General features: G+C 45.9%; 1 protein-coding gene across 4 annotated transcripts in view; it reads right to left on the bottom strand.

Annotated features, from left to right (window-relative positions):
* SPECC1 (sperm antigen with calponin homology and coiled-coil domains 1) overlaps positions 1-22,572 on the bottom strand; it is a 246,390-nt gene that overhangs the window by 91,831 nt on the left and 131,987 nt on the right. For all 4 annotated transcript variants that reach the window (XM_024753283.1, XM_024753292.1, XM_024753300.1 and 1 more), the window contains one exon: positions 1,508-3,084. In XM_024753283.1, the coding sequence (XP_024609051.1) occupies positions 1,508-3,084 (1,577 nt within the window). The remainder of the gene's footprint in view (positions 1-1,507; positions 3,085-22,572) is intronic.

Here is a 22,572-nt window from a genome sequence, read left to right on the forward strand (position 1 = left end):
CCAATGCAGGGGACACGGGTTCGAGCCCTGGTCCGGAAAGATCCCACATGCCGCAGAGCTACCATGCCCGTGTGCCACAACTACTGAGCCTGCGCTCTAGAGCCTGCGAGCCACAACTACTGAGCCTGCATGCCACAACTGCTGAAGCCCATGTGCCTAGAGCCTGTGCTCCACAACAGGAGAGGCCACCGCAATGAGAGGCCCGCGCACTGCAAGAAAGAGTAGCCCCCGCTCGCCGCAACTAGAGAAAGCCCATGCGCAGCAACGAAGACACAATGTAGCCAAAAATGAATAAATAAATAAATTTATATATAAAAAAAAGAATGTCACACAATCACCAGCAATCTTCACCACAGAACAAAGGTCCAGACTGATTAAAGGATTATTTTTAAAAATGAAGGTGGTGATCATTTATTCGATCCTGGGTTGGGGAAGATCTTTCTAAGTAAAAAGGGGAAGGGTCAAAGAAGAAATGAAAACCAGATCTGAATGACCCAACAACTTGATACCACGTGTTGGCTACGGGTCAGGGAATCCCTCTGCTGGTGGGAGCACACCTGTGTCACACTCCTGGCGGCCAATCTGGCCAAATGCATTCAAAGTCCTTAAAACAGTCATACTCTGACACAGTAAGTCAATGAGTAGGAATTTTTCCTAAGACAGAGAGATAAAAAATGATTTACCCTATTGAAAGACTGGAAAAGAACAAAAATGTTCAACAACAGGTGACTAGCAAAGTACTTAGGAAATATTTATAGAACAGAGTACTATCTGGCCTTCAACATCATGTTTCAAAGAATAATGATAACAGTTAATAGATATTAACTATTAAATAGTTAATAGTTAATGAAGAGTTAATGATTAACTAATAGTTAATAACACGCTCAGGAAACATCAGATTTTTAAAAACTTAATATACACAGGATGACTCTAAAAAAAATTTGCTTTAACTTGTGGGACACACACACACACACACACACACACACACACACACACACACACATCTAGAAGAAAACACCAAAATAGTGGTTATAGCATTACTTGGTGGGGAAACTTGGGGTGGTTTTAATTTTCTGTTCCTAGGTGCCCAAAGCATGGTATCCGAGAGACCTGGATGCCTCTCTCTCATCCCTTCAAGACTCAGCTTACTGCCACCTCTTCCAGCAAGTCCTCCGGCACTACTACCTCCTTTATCCACGTTTTTCTAGGTGTTCCTCTGGGCACTGGACTCCGGGCTGTCCTCTGCGATGCTCTTTAACCCCGCATCACCTTTATCCCTGCATCAGACTCACTATATCCCCACTACACATTCAACTGCTGCAGCCAGAAACTGGGGTGTCTCGTTTCTGCATCCCCAGTCTGTCTGGACTCTGACAGATCGTCAGGCTAGAATGCTGGATTATGAATGAAATCGAGTGCCTGATTCTCTGTGCCGTGTGCCTCTAAAGGCCGAGGAGGGCTGCACTTTCAAGGATGAGCAAACACTGGCAGAGAGAACGCCCCTTACCTTGGACAGCAGGCTTGAGACACGCTTAACCTCACCACGTGCCTTCAGCAGTTCCTGTCTGAGCTCCGCGCAGGACTGTTCCAGCTGGTCCTTCTCGGCTTGGGCCACTGTCAACATTTCCTGAACCTCACAGCCCTCGGCCGTGTGCCCCGGGGGGCTGGTCTCTACGGCTTTCGGCTTCTCATTCTCCAGGTGCGCCTTCAGAGACCCGTTCTCCACCTTGAGCCCTTCCAAGGGAACCCGACACTCCTCCAGGGTCTCAACCATGGTCCCGCTGTCGCGCCGTTCCGGCTCCAGGAAGGTGGTCCGTTCCCCGTTCTCCTCCTCCAGGAGCCGGACCGTCTCCAGAGCCCCCCGGTCCTCCCCGCCCTTCCTCAGACGGCAGGTCAGCTGCTGCTGCATGTTGAGCAGCTTGTCCCGCTCGAAGCGGCCCTGCTCCAGGATCTCCGTGCAATTCTGCTCCAGCTCCAGGATTTTTCCTTCCTGGGTGCTGAGCTCCCCGCTCTTGACTCGCTCCTGCAGGAGGGTCATCAGCTTCTCGTTCTCCTGACTCAGCTGCTCCGCCCTCTCCCGGTGCTGATGAAAGGACGCTTCCAGGAGCGTCTTCTCGTCCGTCAGCTTCTCGTTTTCAGCCGTCAATTCCTGCACCATCTGCTGCTGGTCCGACAGCTCCTGCAACGTGGCCTGCAGCTCCTCGGCAGTGCTGTGGTGGTTTTCTTCCATCCTGTGGATCTTCTCCGTCAGGGACGCCAGGGACAGCTCGCTCGCGGTGTGCGGGGAGCTGCCAGCCGCCAAGCACTTGGAGCTCTTGATGAGGCTCCCGGCGGGGGACAGGGGCCCCGGAGGGGCGTCTGCTGGGATGTGTTCAAAGTCGGAGGCGTCCGGGGACAAGGAAGCCTTGGTGACATCGCTGCTCGAAGAGCCCGACGTCCGCAACACACCTTCGTGTGGGCTTTTTTTACACACGTCCATTTCGCCCGACAACTCATTTCCCATTGGGCTCCCGAAGCTGGACTCCTGAGTTACCGACGTCCGGCAGCTGCTGTCCCCCGTGTGACTCGCTCCCCCCTCTGAATTTGGGGAATGCTCAAAATAAGTCAGTTTCTCCTTCAAGGCCCGGTTTTCATCCTCAAGCTCAGCGAGCTCTTTCTGGAAGTTCTTGTTCTTCTCCTCGAGGGCTCTGATCAAAGGCTCCGAGTCACCCGGCAAGACTGACGCTCCGTCCACACTTGGGTCCAAAGCGTCAGCCCCTTCGGTGTTCTGAGTCCACTTCTCCATCCATTTCTTGAGTTCACTTCGGAGCCTGTTAATTTCACCATCTTTCTCTTTGGCTTCTGCCAAGAGTTCCCGAACCTGGGACTCGAGCGCGGCCTTCTCTGCGTCTTCGTGCTCCGGCCTGGGTCTCGTGGGAGTGGCCCGCACGTGCTTGGTGGGGGTGGGCGTGCTGGAAGAGGTGGGGCTGGATACCGCTTTCCTGGAGTTGGAGGGACCACGTGGCAGCGTTCTGTCTCTCGAGACAGCTACCGCGAGTTCTCGAGGGGTGGGAATGCCTGTCCGCTTGGCTGCTGCCACAGCCCCTGAAGAGAGAAGGAGAAACCAGTGAAACCCAGCGAGCGCTTGTATAAACAACTCCAACTACAGGGCACGGTGAGCAGGGCGGCTGTTGCCTCCCTCCATCCCCCTCCCCTAAGTAACTACCCAGCTCTGACTGGGGTTTCTGTACCTGTACTTCAGCGGGGAGCTGACTACAAGCTGAGCTACTCAGCATAACCCCATCCCCAGCCATGGCTGCTGATTCAAGGCACGGCACGAGCCCCCCAGTCAAGGTCCATGAGACACAAGGAGAGGTTTCCTGGGCGAGTTTCTAAAACATACTGGACACGGGTGAGCAATTGTGTTAAGTCTGGCGATGGCTGGCAACCACCATCACAAGAGGAAGGTGAGGATGCAGGGTAGAAAGAAGGAAACCGAGCTCTTAGTGGACTGTGGAGCTGTGCACCAGTCACCCTGAGGCTGGCCCTACCCCAAGCCTTCCAATTACACAAGCCAACAGTCACCCTTCATAAGTCACCCTGAACTGGGTTTTCTGTAACTTGCAACAGAACACATCTGAACTGAGAGTCCTGACAACTAAACAAAATACAGGATTGTTGTGAATTCCTAAATAAAAACTCAAAAAAAATTTATCATTAACATTTTTTTTTTTTTTTTTGCGGTACACGGGCCTCTTACTGTTGTGGCCTCTTCTGTTGCGGAGCGCAGGCTCCGGACGCGCAGGCTCAGCGGCCATGGCTCACGGGCCCAGCCGCTCCGCGGCATGTGGGATCTTCCCGGACCAGAGCACAAACCCGTGTCCCCTGCATCGGCAGGCGGACTCTCAACCACTGCGCCACCAGGGAAGCCCTATCATTAACATATTTTGACTGAGCACAAATTTGATGAAGAAATCATAAGACCCAAATAATACTAAGGAGACACTGATCTGATTCAATGACCTATTATTTTTAACCTAAGTGTGAATGCTGTGTGCATTTATATTCATATAGAAACAAGAACCAACAGGATAAGGGCCCAGTATGTTCATCTATGGGATGGTCTTCAATGCCAAACGGATTTATATAACATGGAAATGATTCAGGATTTAGAATACTTATAATGGGAAATGTAAGGTACGGAACTATTTGTTATTTTCCCCTATACCATCATCGTTATTTTTTAGTCTTCATCTATACTACATTTTTAATTTTCACTTATACTATTTACTCTAGACGAAGTCAAAAAAAATTCTAGGGGTGAAAACCCAGACATCGATCTCCTAAATGCTCTAGAAATAAAACCCCCTTGGAGGTTAAAGTATAAAATGAAAAATCTGGACCTCTTTTACAAACTCAGAAGACACTTGATGAATCACAGCCGATCGCAGTAACTTATACATTTGCACCGTGGGTTGGAGGCCTCTGCTGTGTAGGGAGGGTTGGGAGCAGGGACGCGCCCACAGGCTGGCAGAGGCCTCCGTCTTCTGAGGCAGAAGCAGAAACCACTGTGGTGAAACAGCTCTGAACCCACCGCCAAGACAGCTACTGAGACATGAGCAGCTGCATCTCCCAGCATCCCAGAATCCGAGGGGATGAAGTGGAGGCGGGTGGCGTCCTCTGCTAAGTGTCTGACGGCTGAGTGCTTTGAAAACTCTGACATAATAAAGGCTAAACTGTCATATTCATATACTGGAAAGTTATGGTTTTTAAGTTAACTTTTCCAAATTAAGTTACCAGAAAGCTAAGAGCACGATAATACACATGTAATGCATGTAGGTGTCCAGACGCCTCACTTGCCATCACGCTAAACAGTGATGAAGAAAAGATGCATTTAATTATTCTTGTAAAATGAAGATTAAAACCACTAAGCGATAAAACATTTTAGTAACACCAGCCCTCTGGAGTGAAGTAATCTTGGCAAGGACCATAATGAAAACTGGAGGGTAACTAAAGTTTCAACATAATTACAGTCAGAACAGGCAAAGCTGAGAGTCCAGGACTGACTGTCATAGAGGCGTTTTCCATTCCTAATAACACCACTAAAAGTAAGGCTCCTTTTCAGCTATTTGTTGGTTTGGGAAGAATGACAGAGGACCGTAGACCAACCCAGGCATCATTCTCAGCTACAGCTTCAGTCCTTCCTTTTGCCAACAAATCTTGGTCTGTTCGCCACTTGGTGTTACTTATGCCTTATCTAAACCACTAGGAATTTGCTTACATCAAACCAAAGTACATTATGAAATACATCCAGTTGTAGATTATGAAGCACACAGTCCAGCTATACTTTTTACCACATCTGCTCCTTTTTCCGTTCTTGCCACTTCATCCCCAGAAGATCAGTATAATTTGCCCCCTGATCTTCTGAAAGCCTCTTCCCATCTCTGGACGCATCTTTTCAGAAACTGTAACGAGCCGAGGTTAAGTTTAGAGGGTTGCTAAAATCCATCATCAGACCAAACTACGGTGGGTGTCGCTCCCCCACCTGTGCTCAGACACCCCGGCACTGTCACTGGCAGGGGGGGCGGTCCCCCAGCTTACGATGCCATCCACCAGAAGGGTTCCTCTTCTCAGTTCTCCTTCAAGTACTGAGTTCAGAAGGCTCACCACGGAACCATCCATCCTGGGCACGCTCCCTCGCACAGGACAGCGGGGCAGGGCGACAGCAAAGGTGGCGGGAAGCCTGGGTCCACGGACAGGGCCCGGCTCAGCTGGCGCCCTGAATCTTTCGTCTTCTTCCCCTCCTCCCACCAGAGCACGGCTTACTCCTACCAAGGCTGGTGGTCCAACTGCAAGAAGTTAAAATAAAAGCAAGCTCCACCTAACGTGATCATTTTTTTAAACCGCGTGTGACGTGTCACATTTCACAATGCCAAATGAAAAACTGTATTATACTGTGGTTGATCACAGGTGCATCCAAGTACGTATCACAGAGACACACACGAGAAAGGAAGAGAGAACACAACGGGAGAGTGTTAAGCTGGTCGGACTGTGAGTAATTTTCCTGTTTCTTTTTATAGTTACATGTATGCAATAAAGAAAAAAAGAGGAGGGAAAAATCCTATCATGCCAACACACAGAGAGAGAAGGGGGTGGGAAAAATTAATCTTTCCACAGAACAGAAAGCACGTTGTACGTAACAATAGTGCGATCATTTCAAACAGGGACCAGGTTTTCAGAAGTGATTCTCAGGAGCTGAAGATAAAATATTTTCAGTCCCTTTCTGACTTCCTCATCTTGCCTAAAGAACATGCTACTGGGGCTGTTCTAGCGTGCACGGGTGAGGGAAACGGTGGCATTCTGAAGTAAGTGACTAACCTTTGGCTTATGCACCAGGATTCGAGGACCTGCTCTACAGGAGATACATGTGGTTCACATCGTCACACGCCTGTTGCCCTGCCTCCTAAACACAAGGCGACTCACTCGTTCTGTGTCTAAAAAATCTAAACTACTAAAGTCTTTTTTTTGTTTTTTAAAGCATTGACTAATTTAATCCTCACATCCACGGTGGCATTGGTACTTTTTTGTTTTTTTAATTAATTTATTTGTTTTTGCTGTGTTGGGTCTTCGTTTCTCTGCGAGGGCTTTCTGTAGTTGCGGCGAGCGGGGCCCACTCTTCATCGCAGTGCGCGGGCCTCTCACTATCGCGGCCTCTCCTGTTGTGGAGCACAGGCTCCAGACGCGCAGGCTCAGCGGCCATGGCTCACAGGCCTAGTTGCTCCGCGTCATGTGGGATCTTCCCAGACCAGGGCTCGAACCCGTGTCCCCTGAATTAGCAGGCAGATTCTCAACCACTGAGCCACCAGGGAAGCCCCTACTGTTAAGTCTTCATAACCTTTTTCTCGGAAAGTTCCAGTAATTTCTTCACCGTCAAATCTAATTTGCCCAGGCTCCTTGTCCCTCTCCGCTCTTGGCCGGCGGCTCACTTTTGAGAATCTTCACTCTTTTTATTCACGTTTGACACTGGCACCAAATGTTTTTCAGGTTCTCCCGTTCAAGGAACCTTGAAAACATATTTAAAACTTCCCTCCCCACTTCTTTTGTAAGCAACCAGTCGGTCACTCAAACGTATTAACTGGTTTTGGAAAAGTCTCCATATTTTTCCTTTCCCTTCAGTATTGAATCTAGGCCAGGTCCTTGGGATGTTCCATTGAAATTTCTGAAACGTTCTCACAGGGCTTCCTGATTCCAGCCTCTCCCACCTCTGAGATGTTCTGGATCAATAACCCTTAAAAAACTCTCATTTTTCTGTTCCAGAATCTGTAGGTATTTCCTCTCGTCTGCTGCATCAACGTCAAACCTCTTCCCATGGCTTCAAGGTCACTCCAAGGTCATGCATAATCTCTAAGCACACAGCCATCCATACTCACTATTTGGGTGTTTCTGCTCTCCACCACCCCCACTGAGCTCTAGCCAGTGTCCCCAATACACATGTGACTTGTGGTATCATTCTCTTTCCACTGGATACTTCTGACTGGCATTTAAACACACTTAATTCTCTTTAATTTAAAAGATACGTGCACCCCTATGTTCACAGCAGCACTATTTACAACAGTCAAGACATGGAAACAACCTAAGTGTCCAGTGACGAATGAATGGATAAAGAAAATGTGAGATACACACACACACACACACACACACACACACACACACAAATGGAATACTACTCAGTCATAAAAAAGAATGAAATAATGCTATTTGAAACAACACGGATAGACCTAGAGATTATCATACTAAGTGAAGTAAGCCAGACAGAGAAAGAGAAATATCATACAATATCCCTTATATATGGAATCTTTTAAAAATGATACAAATGAACTTCTTTACAAAACAGAAACAGACTCATAGACATAGAAAACAAACTTATGGTTAGCAGGGGGAAAAGGGGAGAGAGGGATAAATTAGGAGTTTGGGATTAACAGATACACACCACTGTATATAAAACAGATAAATAGGGGCTTCCCTGGTGGTGCAGTGGTTAAGAATCCGCCTGCCAATGTAGGGAACACGGGTTCGAGCCCTGGTCCGGGAAGATCCCACATGCCGCGGAGCTACTAAGCCTGTGCGCCACAACTACTCAGCCAGCGCTCTAGAGCCCGTGTGCCACAGCTGCTGAGCCCACGTGCCACAACTACTGAAGCCCGCGCGCCTACAGCCCGTGCTCCGCAACAAAAGAAGCCATTATATATGTATAACCAAATCACTTTGTTGTATGCCTGAAACTAACGCAACACTGTAAATCAACTATACAATAAAATTAAAAATTTTTTAAAAGAATATCTGAATCCACATCTTCCTCCAGCTCATCTCTGATCTGCCCCTCCCCCCCCAGCAGAATCCTGCCCCAAGCTGTGTTTACTGGTGGTCTTCATGTCTCCCCCTATATCCCCTCCTCTGCCCACTCCCATTACTCAACCAAATGCCAGTTCATCAGTGACCTCCACTGCAATGGGCCTTTCCAATCCGCTCAGCAGGGCGGGAACAATACCTCCCTTTTTGACACACGCTGACCTACTCTCTCTGACCTCAGCAGCCACCCCCTGTCGGGTTCCTCCCCCTCCCCACTCTCTGCATGCCGGAATTCCTCAGATCTCAGTCCTGGGCCTTTTCCTTTCTCTTACTACAAATATTTTCTTGGTGCTTCTACTCAGTGCCATGATTTTAAATATCACCTACATACTGATGACTTCTACGTCCCTTCTCTCATACGGTCCTCTCCTCTGAGCAACATCTGAATATCAAACAACTTCATAAGCATAACTGAATTACCACAAAAATACCTCAAGCTAGATAAAAGGGAGAAAGGAAGGCTAGGAAAGTGTGAACAGAATGGGCAAAGGCCCTGGAGTGCAGGGAGGGGGAGGTAGAAGGCTAACTGGCAGAAGGCACTCAGGGAAAGTCTTGCCACTGAGATTCAAGGTGACACACAACCACTAAAACAAGGCCAGGACGCTATGGAAAAGGAACAGAGATAAAACAAGAAGAAGCTCTCAGAATATTTAAATATGTTTTTCAAATTAAAAGATTCAATGGAAGGAATGGAATGCAAAATCAAGGAACTCTCTCAATGTGTACAAGAGAATCGAAACAAGACGAAAACAGAAAAGATAAACACAGAGAGCCAATCCAGGCAATCAAATAATCAATTAATAGAAGTTCCAGAACTATAGATCAGTGGGAACGGAGTGGAGGAAATAATTAAAGAACGGACACACAATTCCCCAAAGTTGAAGAATGTGAGTCTCCAGAATTCGTGTCAGGCAAAAAGATCTACATGGAGATAGATAAATCTTTTTTAAAGTTTCAAAATACCAAGAATGCCTGAAAGTTTAGGGAAGGGGGGTGAACTGAGAAGGAGACTGGCCATCATCATGTACAGGCAATACTGAATGCTAGAAGGCAACAAGGTAAACGCCTCCAGAGTTCTGTGGGAAAATGATTTTCAACCTAGAATTCTATACCCAATCTAACTATAAATCAATCAGAGAGGTGGAAAACACATTTCAAAACACGCAAATTCTCAGAAAATTAAATTGTGAACACCCTTTCTGAGGAAGTCATTTGAGGATGTGCTCCAGGAAAACAAAGAAACAAATCACAGAGAAGAGGAGGAGTGATCCAGGAAGCATGGCCCTATCAGAGGAAAGCGGTCAAGGGAAGTCCAAGATGATAACCATGGAGCAAGTCTGGAGAACAAGCCCAAGCTGGGTGAGAGGACAAAGTGCCTAAGAAGGGAATTTCTTTAACAGAACACCTCATCGGATGATGAATACGGGGGGTGAGGGTGGGGTGGGGGGGGGAATGAGGGTATAATAAACATGGTGAAGAAAACAGAAACCTCATAAAAACAAGAAGCCACATAAGAAAGGTAACAAAATCATAGCACATGACTTCACTCTGCAAGGAAGACTATCTATGTAGTCATAATAACATTAATACTACTTAAATTGACACCAAGTAGGAAAGACCCAAAGTAGGAAAGACTATTTTATAGAACATTTGAATAGTATCATCCTTGTTAGCAAAAAAAGTTAAAGTACAGGTGAAAGAAATTGGGAGGTAGAAGACAAGGTGGAGAGAGCTGGCAGAAAGGGGTAGAGACAATAATATCCATCCTCATCTTACAAATGGAGAGTCCAAGATACTAAATACAGCTGACAAAACAAGAAAAAAAGATGAAATACATTATTAAAATAAAAGAGGTAACCACGAAAGGAGCTAAAAATAGTGATATTATGACACTGGGAGGAGGTGAAATGTTATGAGTTAAATCCTCATCTATCACAGCAGGAATCCACAATACGTCTAAACTTGAAAAATTAAAATATAGCAAATGTCAAGAGAATTAGACAAGCCACAGACGGGGTGAAAAAATTTGCCAAAGACGTATCTGATCAAGAACTATTATCCAAAATACACAGAGAGCTCAACAATAGGAAAATGAACGATCTAATTAATGGGCAAAATATGTGAACAGGCACCAAGCAAGATACGCAGATGGCAAGTAAGCATATGAAAAGATGCTCAGTGTTATATGTCATTAGGGAACTGCAAATTAAAACAACAGTGAGATACCACTGTACACTATTAGAATCGCTAAAACCCCAAACACTGACACCAAACGCTGGTGAAGATGTGGACCAACAGGAACGCATACCTTGCTGGTGGGCACGCAAAGTGGTACAGCCACTCGGGAAGACAGATTGGTGGTTTCTTACAGAACCAAATATACTCTTGCTGTGCAGTCCAGCAACTGCACTCCTTGGTATTTACCCAAATGAGCTGAACATTTATGTCCGCACAAAAACCTGCACATGGATATCGATAGCAGCTTTCATCACTGTTGCCAAAACTTGGAAGCAACCAAGACATCCTTCGGTGGGGGAATGGATAAACTGTGGTACATCAGCCAATGGAATATTAATCAGTGCTAAAAAGAAATGAGCTATCAAGCCATGAAAAGACACAGAAGAACCTTCAATGCATATGACTAAGTGAAAGAGGCCAATTTGAAAAAGGCTACATTCTGTACGATTCCAACAACATGACATTCTGGAAAAGGCAAAACTATGGAGACAGGAAAAGAGATCAGTGATTGCCAGGCTTTTAAGGGGGGCGGGGATGAACAGGCAGAGTGTGAATTATTTTATGGGCAGTGAAGCTCTTCCGTAAAATACTTAGATGATGGATATATGTCGTTATACATTTGTCTAAACCCATATAATGTACAAACACCAAGGATGAACCCTGATGCAAACTATGGACTCTGGGTGGTGATGACATGTAGGCCCATCGACTGTTAACAGGCCCATCGCTCTGGTGCGGGATGCTGCTGGTGGGCGAGGCCGTGTGTGGGTGGGAGCAGGGGGCATATGGGAAATCTCTGTACTTTCTGCTCAGTTTTGCTGTGAACCTAAAACTGCTCTAAAAGTCTACTAAAAAAAAAACTAAGCAGCGCAAGATGATGCAATGGTTACCTTTCAGAAGCGGGACACCAAAGAAGAAGGTGACAGGCAGCAGTGGCCTGGATTTTCATAATAAGGGTCTTGCCCTATTTCTTTTTTTTTAACCTGTGCATCTGTCACTCTGTTAATAAGACTTAAGAAAAAGAAATGTGAGCGTCTGTGGATGCAGTGTGGAAGCAGGTAATCAGCAGTTGGTTTTATAGGCAGCGCTGATCCTTTGGACTTAGAACAAACGAGATAAAGGAGGACAGCTTGAGGCCACTCAGCAAGCAGCGACACTGCCTCGAGGAGTCTCTTATCACGCCTCCGGGCCGCACCTTGCCTGTGGCAGTTAAGCCTTTCCATAGCTGGACTGCCTTCCGGAGAATCTCGAGTGATTTCTAGAAATTCACACATACCTCATATTAAAGTTCACGGAAACTCCCTCTGCAAACCAAACAGAGGAAAACACACAAAAGAGTTCTACACGCACACAAATGAACCAAATGACGTGCTCATCTGGCTTCCTTCACCGAAGGCAAGCAGTAGGGTCCACATTCGGAGCTGGTTTTTGAAACAGGACAAATGGGCTGTCTCGTCTTCACCTCACTTTTCTTTCTCCAGAACGCAGAATTAACTTCACTCACGCTCCATTTCGTCAGCAACTTGGGTGAGGTTTCAAAACACCCGGAAATCTGCATTCTTCTCCTTCCCAAACACTCATGCTGGACCGCAGCCACGACGTACAGCGCTCCAGAACCGGGGAGCTTCTGAACAAAAGACCCCTAACACTCAGGAGGGGCTCTGGCCTGGGGAGGACACAGTGGCCGCTCTGTGCCGGGTTCAAGGCGAGATGGGGCAGGAGACAAAGCGGCAGTGTTTGCAGAAGAGCTTCTTGCACGCGGCCCGAACAGCCGCTCGATTTGTCATCACCAGGAAGAGCCGAAATGCAAACGGGAGCTGGACGGGCAGCTCCCAACGCGCCGGCCGAGAGGCACGGGGACAGCTAGCTTCCCCTGAAACCAAAGTGGCCCGGACTTCGCTCTGCAGGCCCCGTGAGCCTCCTCACATACCATCCTCATTGCCTAACCCTAGAGCTCAGCATCTGCACGCAGGAATCTCCCAGCATCCCCAGGGTCTCCAGGCAGCAAACGCAAAGAATGAGGGGGAGCTGGGGGCGGAGGGGCTCTAGTGAATGAAAAGACCTGCCTCTCCATGTGCAGGCTTCCCTCAGGTCAGACAGAAAAGATGGACCTTGCGAGGCTTGACGCAGGGGGGAGTGACCTATCTCGGATCATGATTTAGCTCTGGCTCCTTAAGATGAGACACTTGGCTGTATCTCACAGTGACCCCCAAGAAACTTCCGAGTTCCACCATTAAAAGATAGGAAATTCACCTGAATTTGCGCTTGGAGGAAACAAGAGAATTAGGTGGACTGGGCAAGCTGAATCCTATTTATCTTATTAGTATCACTTTTCTTTTTCTCTTTTTTTTTTAACCACCCATAGGTCAAAACAAACAAAGAACGTTAAGGAACTGTCCACATTCTTTAAACTGGAGTTCACAATGTAGGCAGTGATAAGTTTTTGCCATGTGTGGAGGGCTTTGGTTTTCACAGCATTTTCATACACATTATGAGGCTCACAAAAATCAGCTGGCAACGTGCTGTTATCTTCATTTTATGGAAAAGGAAAATGAGAGCCCGAGAGGCCTCACAATTTGCCTGAGGGTCACATAATAAGTACATCTTCTGAGACCTAAGGAGGCTCAAAATCCTGTTATTTCAGAACTGGAAGAAAAAGAGAAATCATGTAGCCTAATCTTCCACGACAGCATCCAACTTCTGTTGCTATTCTGAACTCTCAGGTTGGACCCAGCATTAGCTGCTTCCACTGCTGAGCAGCTCAAATAGTCGGACAATCCTTCTTTATACTCGGCTGAACGGTGTCTTCGTTAACATGGCACATGTGGGTTCCAGTTCCGAAACCATCTGGAACCACAAACAACAAATGGATTGCCTTTTCCACGTGACATCTGAACATCTGAGGGCAGCTTTCATCCCCCTGGTCTTCTATTCTCAAGACAGCACATTCCTAACCCTTCCCGCCAGGCCTCTCAGGACCCGGGGCCAGTCACCGGATGAACTGCCTGGAGATCCCCTGATTTAGCAAGGTCCCTCCGAAATGTCACCCAGAATCTCAAAAATGCTGCGGACGTGGTCACTAGGAGTTTTTGCAACAGAAAATCCAAGTCAAGCTTGCAGTAATAAAAAGAGAGGTTTGGGGCTCACAGAACTGGAAGTCCAGGAGCGGCCCAATGTCAGGTCCAGCTCAGCAGGAAGATGTCCTCAGGGCCCATTTCCCTCCATCCCTTCCCGGATAGGTGCCCTTCATCAGTAAGCTGCTCTGCCTCAGGGCCCCAGGATGCCCCTGGCAGCTCGAGGCCTCATATCTGCACACCCCCAAACCCAGTGAAGAGCCCCGACAATGTCTCCTCACATCTCAGTCTGACTGGACCATCCCCGTCTCACTGATGTCAAGGGATCGGCTGATCTACTAGAAGTGGAGAAATGGTGAATTGGCCAAGGAGAATTCCTGAAAGAAGAGGGAAGTAGATGCTGGAAACAAACATCAAAGTTTCAGAAAGTTTTCACAACGTGGTCTGAGCAAAGCTGAGTCAGTTTCCTGGTATAGTACGCCAGTATGGGAATACAGCATAGAGAGAATGGTATAGTACTCCAGCTCAAAACGAAGAAACAAGTAAGGCTTCAGACCGCAGCACGGGATATCAGGCAACAATTAAAAATCAATCGACAGATGAATGGATAAAGAAGATGTGGTGTGTGGGTATATATATATATATATATGTATGTATGTAATACACACACTGGAATATTACTCAGCCATAAAAAAGAATGAAATAATGCCATTTGCAGCAACATGGAGGCAAGTAGAGATTATCATACTAAGCGAAGTAAATCAGAAAGAGAAAGACAAATACCATATGACATCACTTACATGTGGGATCTAAAATGACACAAATGAACTTATCTACAAAACAGAAACAGACTCAGACAGAGAGAACAAACTTGTGGTTGCCAAGAGGGGCGTGGGGGAGGGATGGATTGGGAATTTGGGATTAGCAGAGGCAAACTATTATATATAGGATGCAGAGACAACAAGGTCCTACTGTAGAGCACAGAGAACTATATTCAATATCCTGGGATAAACCATAATGAAAAAGAATATATATATATATTTATGTAAGTCAATTTGCTGTACAGCAGAAATTAGTACAACATCGTAAATCAACTATACTTCAATAAAATTTTTTTTAAACGTATACTGTTTGCCATACTTTTAGTGTATGTAATGCATATATAATATATATTACATATATACTATTACAATATCTAATACATACTTACATGTATTATATATATATTATAATTATAATATGTTATATATATGTATTATATATATAAAACATCGTAAATCAACTATACTTCAATAAAATTTTTTTTAAATGTATACTGTTTGCCATACTTTTAGTGTATATAATGCATATATATATAATATATATAACATATATACAATTACAATATATAATACATATATGTAATACTTAAAAATAAAACATTATATGTAAAAAGGCCAAGTGGGATACCAAATTTTAAGAGTACTTATTATAACTAGGCAAACCTTTCTTGTTTATGGCATGGTTTATTCGCGTGCAACACGCAGCTGGGATCAGCCCCGTGAAGGCTCCTCTACCCTGAGTGTATGAACATCGTCACAGTCACGCTGCTATCAACCAACCCTGCATGTCTCAGTTACCGCTGTTTCAGGACTAGTTTCCCCATAACCTCAACGCTTTAAACAACCGTTTTATTTCGCTCATGGTTCTGCAGGTCAGGAAATGTGGGAGGGGCTGGGCTCGCTTGCCCGCACGGCCAGCAGGTGGGAGCTCCCGGCAAGGTGGGCTCAGGGCTCCTAGCGTCCCTGTTTCTGCAAACAAGGGCAGCTGCCGGGCCTGTCGTAACCCGGCCAGCCCCGGTGGTCACACAGCATCACTTCTGTCATATCTAGTGGTTGGAGCACCTCCACAGGTGGACAAGACAGAGCTGCATCTCATAAAACCAGCAACCGCTCACTGAGCCGTCCAGACATGAAGCCAACGTCCATGCTACTGGCGATCTGCTAGTCCCCAAGGCACAGTGAAGACATCTGTGAAGTCCACTCTGCTAAGCACACGACTCTCTGTGGTCTGCACTTTCCTGGACAAGCTGGTCCCACGTCTTCACTACATGCCGAGGAGTGAAGCCACACAGAGATAACAAAACTGAAATAATCAAAATCCCCTACCTTCCTGAGCCATCAATAAGAACTATGAGAGTGGGAAGAACACGCTCGTCCACGTTGAGACAAAAGGGCTCAGTCTTTTGTTTGGGATCATGACATCTGCATACACGGCATAAAGCTGCAAAAACTCCTTTGTGCATTCCATTTCATCACGTTAGAATACGCTGCATTTACAACCTTCCGAGACAGTGGGAATAGATCTCACTGCTTTTTTAATAATACAATACTTGCTAAGAATAATGTCCTGCAATTTATTCTGCCAGTTCCTACCGAGGAACATTCAGACTGTTCCTAGATTTGGGCCATTACAAAAAAAGTACTGCAATTGACAAACTTTTTCTACCTTCACTGCATGCTTAAGAACGGGTGCTTTTATTTCTAGAGGACAGAATCCCCCAAACGGAACTGCTTTGTCAATGGAAACGTGTATTTTCAATCTCAACAGCTACTGCTGGATTGCCTTCCAAAAAGACTGCAATCACTCATGCTGCCACCAGGACGTAGGGGAGTTTCTCGAGTCCCTGACCAGCCCGGGAAGCTATTACTCTTTTCCATGGGTGAAAAATGGTTGTGTTTGACTTCCACTTCTCTGATCACCACTGATGTTCACTATCTCTGTTTTTTCTTTTCTTTCCTTTTTGCCCTTTAGTTGCTTGTCATACTGTTGCCAGTTGACCTGGACCACCACCCACTCTGGCATTTAGTTTTTCCTTATTTGTTTCTAGGTGGACATCACAGACACAGGGTATCCTGCAATATTTCCCCCGATTGTTACATATCTGTAAGCAGAGGTTGGCTGTAGCCCAGGATTCCTTCCCTTTTCCTCCTCAGCAACTTGACTTTTCACTGGGCACATGGTTTCAGAACGAGGACATTTTCCAGCCTCTTGGCAGCTGGGTGTAGCTGGGTGACTAGGTTCTGGCCAACTGGATGAAGCATTTTCTGCAAGGTCTCCTTAACACCCCTTTCCTCCATCCTTAAGCCTGAAGTACAAATGCCACGTTTGGGACCACGAAGTCAGGGTCTCACACGGTGGAGCTGGACGTCACCGGGAGCCCAGGCCCGGAACATCAAGCCCCATGCCGGCCTGGATCACGTACCTAGACTTTCACGTGAGAAATAAACTTGGGTCTGGTGTCAACCTCTATCATTTGGGGGAGGGGGGTTGTCACTTGTAGCCAAACATAATCCTAAGATAGAGTGACTCTGAATCTAAGGTGATACCCATCTCCCAAAGAGCAAAAAGAGCAAAAAGAACAAAATACAAGCTTCTTGACCAACCTGAGAAAGGTTTCATTGCTGTAGACAAAGGGGTCAAATCCCTATCTTTAATTTATATATTATATATATTTAACATGTAATAGGTATTCCATATTTCCATATAAAATATGTACTTTAATTATATATTTATATGTGTTAATATATGATTATATATAACGCCTTACTGTATTACATAATATATATTAATACATTAAATTTCTATTTATATGTACATATTAAAATCACATTATATAAAATATATTCGTTCAGAAATATTGATCCCATACTCATGTTTCAAGAAAATGTCCAGATCTGTCACAAGCCATGTTCTACATCACAGTCTCCCTCACCACTAGAGCTACTTTTTTTTTTTTTTTTTTGCGGTACGCGGGCCTCTCACTGTTGTGGCCTCTCCCGTTGCGGAGCACAGGCTCTGGATGCGCAGGCTCAGCGGCCATGGCTCACGGGCCCAGCCGCTCCGCGGCATGTGCGATCTTCCCGGACCGGGGCACGAACCCACGTCCCCTGCATCGGCAGGCGGACTCTCAACCACTGCGCCACCAGGGAAGCCCCCCTAGAGCTACTTTTAAACCATCTATTCCAATTTACAAGAGAACCGCTGAAGCTGTCTGAGATTCTGTGTTTTTTGAGTCCAGTGACAGTATCATGCTGTCACTGAAAATTTTATACCAAGTCACAAATACATATTTGCATGATATCAGGTTGATTCTTTAAAAAACAGTTCTTCCCATGGGAATATATATTTCAGAAATCTACGACCTAACCACCTACTGTACTGTCATGTAATCTTTCAAAGCCTCACGCCAACAACCTATGGTGCTTGTAACTCTGAGATCATACCTCATGGCATAAGTACTAAGTTTGTTTTAAATGTGCCTCCCTTTTTCTAAACCAACTCTGTAATTAAAACTCTAAAATTAAATCAGAGTCAGGTTATTTTAGTCTGTCTTCCCCAAATATTACTTTGTTATTCAGAATAAAGTAATTAAGGACACGCTCAGTTAAAAATGACATTTTGTGAGGCTTGAATGTAAGGAACTTCCTTTTTTCCTAAGAAATAATTCTGGGGAGAAATTAGTCTCATATCCAGGCATATTAATTGAGAAGTACAGTTTCTGTATCACTTCAAGTCTTGTTTTATGAACCACAATGAGGTTTAATATTTTTCACCTTATGTTCTATAATAGTCTAGTTAAAATTAATCCTAGATATTTTATGGCACCCGTGATTTTCTTTTTTTTTTTTAATTTCCAGGGTTAACCAGTTCCCGCTGGTATAGAAAAAAAGCTATTGTTCTTACAATCAAATTCCCTTATTCTTGGGTCTAATTTGTTTTTTCTTTTCAATATTTAAACCAAGAGATGTTTTTGCTTAATCGCAATAATACCAGAACAATGTTAAACGTTAGTGATAATAACTTCAAGTTTTCTATTTTTTCTAGGAATAGTTTTGGGAATTTATATTTTGAGGGAAATTCACCCATGTCCTTCAGTTTTTCAAATGCGGGCTCAATTTTTCATTTCTTTCATACTATAACAATAGATCCTTACTCATTTTTAATATTTTTCCTCTTTTTTTTTTTAATCAGAGATAATTTCCATTATTTGCCTTTCAAAGAACTAGTCTTTGGCCTTATTTATCTTCTTTACCATTTTATGTTTTCGATTTCATTCGTTTCAGCTTTTATCATTATTAACTTATTTCTCTGTCTTTTATTTTTTTTCTGTTTCATAAGTTGAATATTTCACCCATATATTTTCAGTCTTTCTTTTCTTATATACTAGTATATGCGTCTATGATTACACATTTTCCTCTGAGTATGGCTTTAGTTCTATTCCATGAATTTTGCTACAAAACTCTCCTCCCTCCGTTTATTTCTAGGTGATTTGTAGTTTCTGTTTTGACTTTCTTTTGGTGCAGAGATTATTTTAACAGTGTCTCTGAATTCCAAAGCAGTTTTTTTAATAATCATCTTTTTTTTTACCACTAATTTCATTGGATTAAGACGACATATTGCAAATACAATCACAATGTTTATATTTTACTTTTTGTTTTCTGTGACAAAGCACATGATCAACTTCTGTCAACAATCCTAAGGTCTAGAGGAAGAACATATAAATTTGCTGAGTGTGCTATTTATAATCTGTATACTTTGCTTTCTCGTTTTGTTTTGTTTGTTTTATTTATTTATGTAGTTATTTATTTTTGGCTGCGTTAGGTCTTCATTGCTGCGCACGGGCTTTCTCTAGTTGCGGCGAGCGGGGGCTACTCTTTGTTGCGGTGCGCGGGCTTCTCATTGTCATGGCTTCTCTTGTTGCGGAACACGGGCTCTAGGTGCGAGGGCTTCAGTAGTTGTGGCACGTGGGCTCAGTGGTTGTGGCTCGCGGGCTCTAGAGCACAGGCTCAGTAGTTGTGGCGCATGGGCTTAGTTGCTCCGTGGCATGTGGGATCTTCCCGGGCCAGGGCTCGAACCCGTTCCCCTGCATTGGCAGGTGGGCTCTTAACCACTGCACCATCAGGGAAGCCCTACTTTGCTTTTTTAATTTGTTTCAGAGGTTGAAAACTGGCAGCCTGCAAGGTACAGATATGTTTTCTTTAGCTGGCAAAGTGCTTTAAAATGCATGAATCTCAATGCCCTTAGGCAAGGCATGCATCCTCCAGCTCATCCTGCAATCCTGTCATCTGTGCTGTTTTACACCAGGAATTCACATATTCACGCTGCCCAACCGGTCCCTGTGGGCATCCCAAGTTGGCAACCTAGTTTCCCTGGCCCGTCAAATTAGAAAAGACACATAATTAACATCTCCTGGCATAACATGTGTTTTTTTTTAAATTCAATTCTTCTTCTATTCCCAGTTTTTGTTCTGCGTAGTTACTTAAAGATTAAAGATGGTCACGTACTTTTGGTTTTTATCAGTATATATCTCTGTGCTGTTCAACGCTTTTGTTCTTCACTCTGCTTTGTCTGACACTAATATTGCTACCTCTGTTTTTCATGGGTGAATTTGGCTTAAGAATACTTACTGTGAGGCTGTTTCTTTGGCTTTATTGTTTCCACTTCATTTTGTTTACTGTGTATTAACTCCTGGTTCACCATCTTTCCTCTCCCCACTTTGGCTGATTTGGTACTGTTTCTCCCCATTCCTCTGTGGCCTGCCTACCCCTCATGGTCACCCTCAATCCCTGTTGTTTGGGGAAAACTAGCTTTTCTATTCTGTTTGTGGTTACCAGGCATTCCTAACAGTCCTAACCACACGTTCATCAAAATTAAATAACGATGCCCCCCAGTCCCTTGCCAACAAAGACGAGATGCCCCCCAGTCCCTTGCCAACAAAGACGAGATGCCCCCCAGTCCCTTGCCAACAAAGACGAGATTACTTTCGCAGTAATTTTACATCTGAATGTCTTGAATGCCCCCAGCCGCAAGCCTGGGTTCTGCTGAGGTAGGCAAGAGTTCTTAGTTCTGGGCTATTCCCTAGATTTTCCCTGAGAGGGCAATCCTTCTTTTCAAGAATCCTACTTCACATTTTCAGCCACGTTGGCATCCTCCGCTTGTGTGCAGTGTTTCCTGAATTCTTCACCCCCCCCCCATATTTCTACTGATCCAATCACCAGCATCTCATTGGACGTCTGAACATTTGCTCGAGTAGGGGACATAAGTCCTTCATGTCTAAAAATACCCTTCTCCTGCCCTGATTCACTGGACTGATTCATCTTGGCAGGGGGAGCTGCATCCAGCACGCTTTCTTTCCTGTGCTTGGGGACTTCACACTCTGTGAGTCCCGGGGGAGGGCAGGGTCCACCTCCCATCAAATAAGCTGAGAACGTCACCCGCTTGCTTTCCCAGCTGCCGCCCCGCCTCCCCTTGCAGCCAGGGAGGCCCCTTGTCCTGACGTCATGTGCGCCTGCCCTGGACTCTGACTCCGGAATTCCCGCTGCACGGCGACGCCAAGACAGGGGTGCTCGGTGGCAGGCATGGTGGCTGCAGCAACACCCCCAGGTCCCGGCAGGCGGTGGCTCAGGCGCTGGCCGTGGCCCCGGTGTTAGCGTGTCTGGGGCCAGACACACTGGCCACGCTCCTGCACACGCAGGGGCGTGTCCAGCCGGAGCCGACCTTGCCTGCGGTTCTGCGCACTGCTCCTGGCTGCAGCATCCCCGAGCCTCGCTCGCCAGCCCTCGGGACAAGTCCACAACCACTCAATGGCCTCTACGAGCTGAGTTTTCTTCCTCAAGGAACCGAAACCAGCTGCTGTGGCTGCAGGGAAGCACCCAGGCCCGCAGGGCTGGCACGGAAGCCGCGAAGACCTTCAGAGTCACTCGTCCCTACGGATGTGACCCTCGCCCCCAGGGCAGGGGCACCTGGCGCCATCCCCACGCTCCTCAAAGCTGGATGTCCTCCTGTGGAGAAGCTGCCAGGATTTCTATCTTCATTTCTGCAGTCTAGCCACCAAGTTATATCTTTTTCCGGAATTCTGCAAGCCCTCTTCCTCTGACGTCTAAAGTTTTCTTCGGCTCAGGTCTTCTCCCCTTATTATTTATGTCTTCCCCCTTGTACTGACTATTTTATTTTTATTTTTTATTCTTTGGCTGGGCCACGCAGCTGGTGGAATCTTAGTTTCCCGACCGGGGATGGCACCTGGGCCCTCGGCAGTGAGAGCGGGGAGTCCTAACCACTGGACCGCCAGGGAAGTCCCTCTATGTCTTCTCCACCTGTTCCTTGTTCCCTGCTAGAAATCCTAGTGTTCAATGATTAGGTCTCCTGGATGGACCTCAAGCATCTTCCCTTATTCACCTCATGATATCAGTATCTTTGTGTTTACAAGCCACTCCTTCCAGAAGCCTAATTCAGTTCTCAGTAGGGGCTGTGATCCTTTGTATTTCATCAGGAATACTAACTCCCTGAGAATGACCACTTTCTTCTGGTGAATGCTTTCTTCTGTCTCTTTATTCTCAGTGTTCAGCTTGAGGTTTCCAGCTCAAGTTATTCAATCTCTCTTAAGGTGGAACAGGTTTGTGTTTTGCAAAAAAAAAAAAAAAAAAGGGTTTGCCCCCCGGCATCCAAACACAGCAATGCTTCTAGGGCGGCGGCAACTCATCACACAGAGCAAGTTTCATGCTGGAACCCAACAGTGAACGGGCTGGCATACTGGGACCCCCTCCACCCAGCCATGGGGAACATTTCCGTCTGAGCTCCCGCCTCTGAGAATAAACAGAGGAGACGTGCTCCTTCCCAACGGCCAGCTCCTGCCCGCTCCAGGTTCCTGGGATCTTCGGGACCCAGGGCCCCTTCCAGGCTGAAGGCAGGGAGGGCAGAGGGCACTGTTCTACGTGACATGCTGCGGCTCCTCCTGTGCTGAAAACCGCTTGTGTCCTGAGCAGTGGCCAGAAGATGGGACCAGGCCTGAGATACACCATCTCCATCTCCAGACTCCAGACGTAAATAAGGT

Source organism: Neophocaena asiaeorientalis, unplaced genomic scaffold (genome assembly GCF_003031525.2).
Source record: "Neophocaena asiaeorientalis asiaeorientalis breed wild unplaced genomic scaffold, Neophocaena_asiaeorientalis_V1.1 scaffold540, whole genome shotgun sequence".
NCBI lineage: Eukaryota > Metazoa > Chordata > Mammalia > Artiodactyla > Phocoenidae > Neophocaena > Neophocaena asiaeorientalis.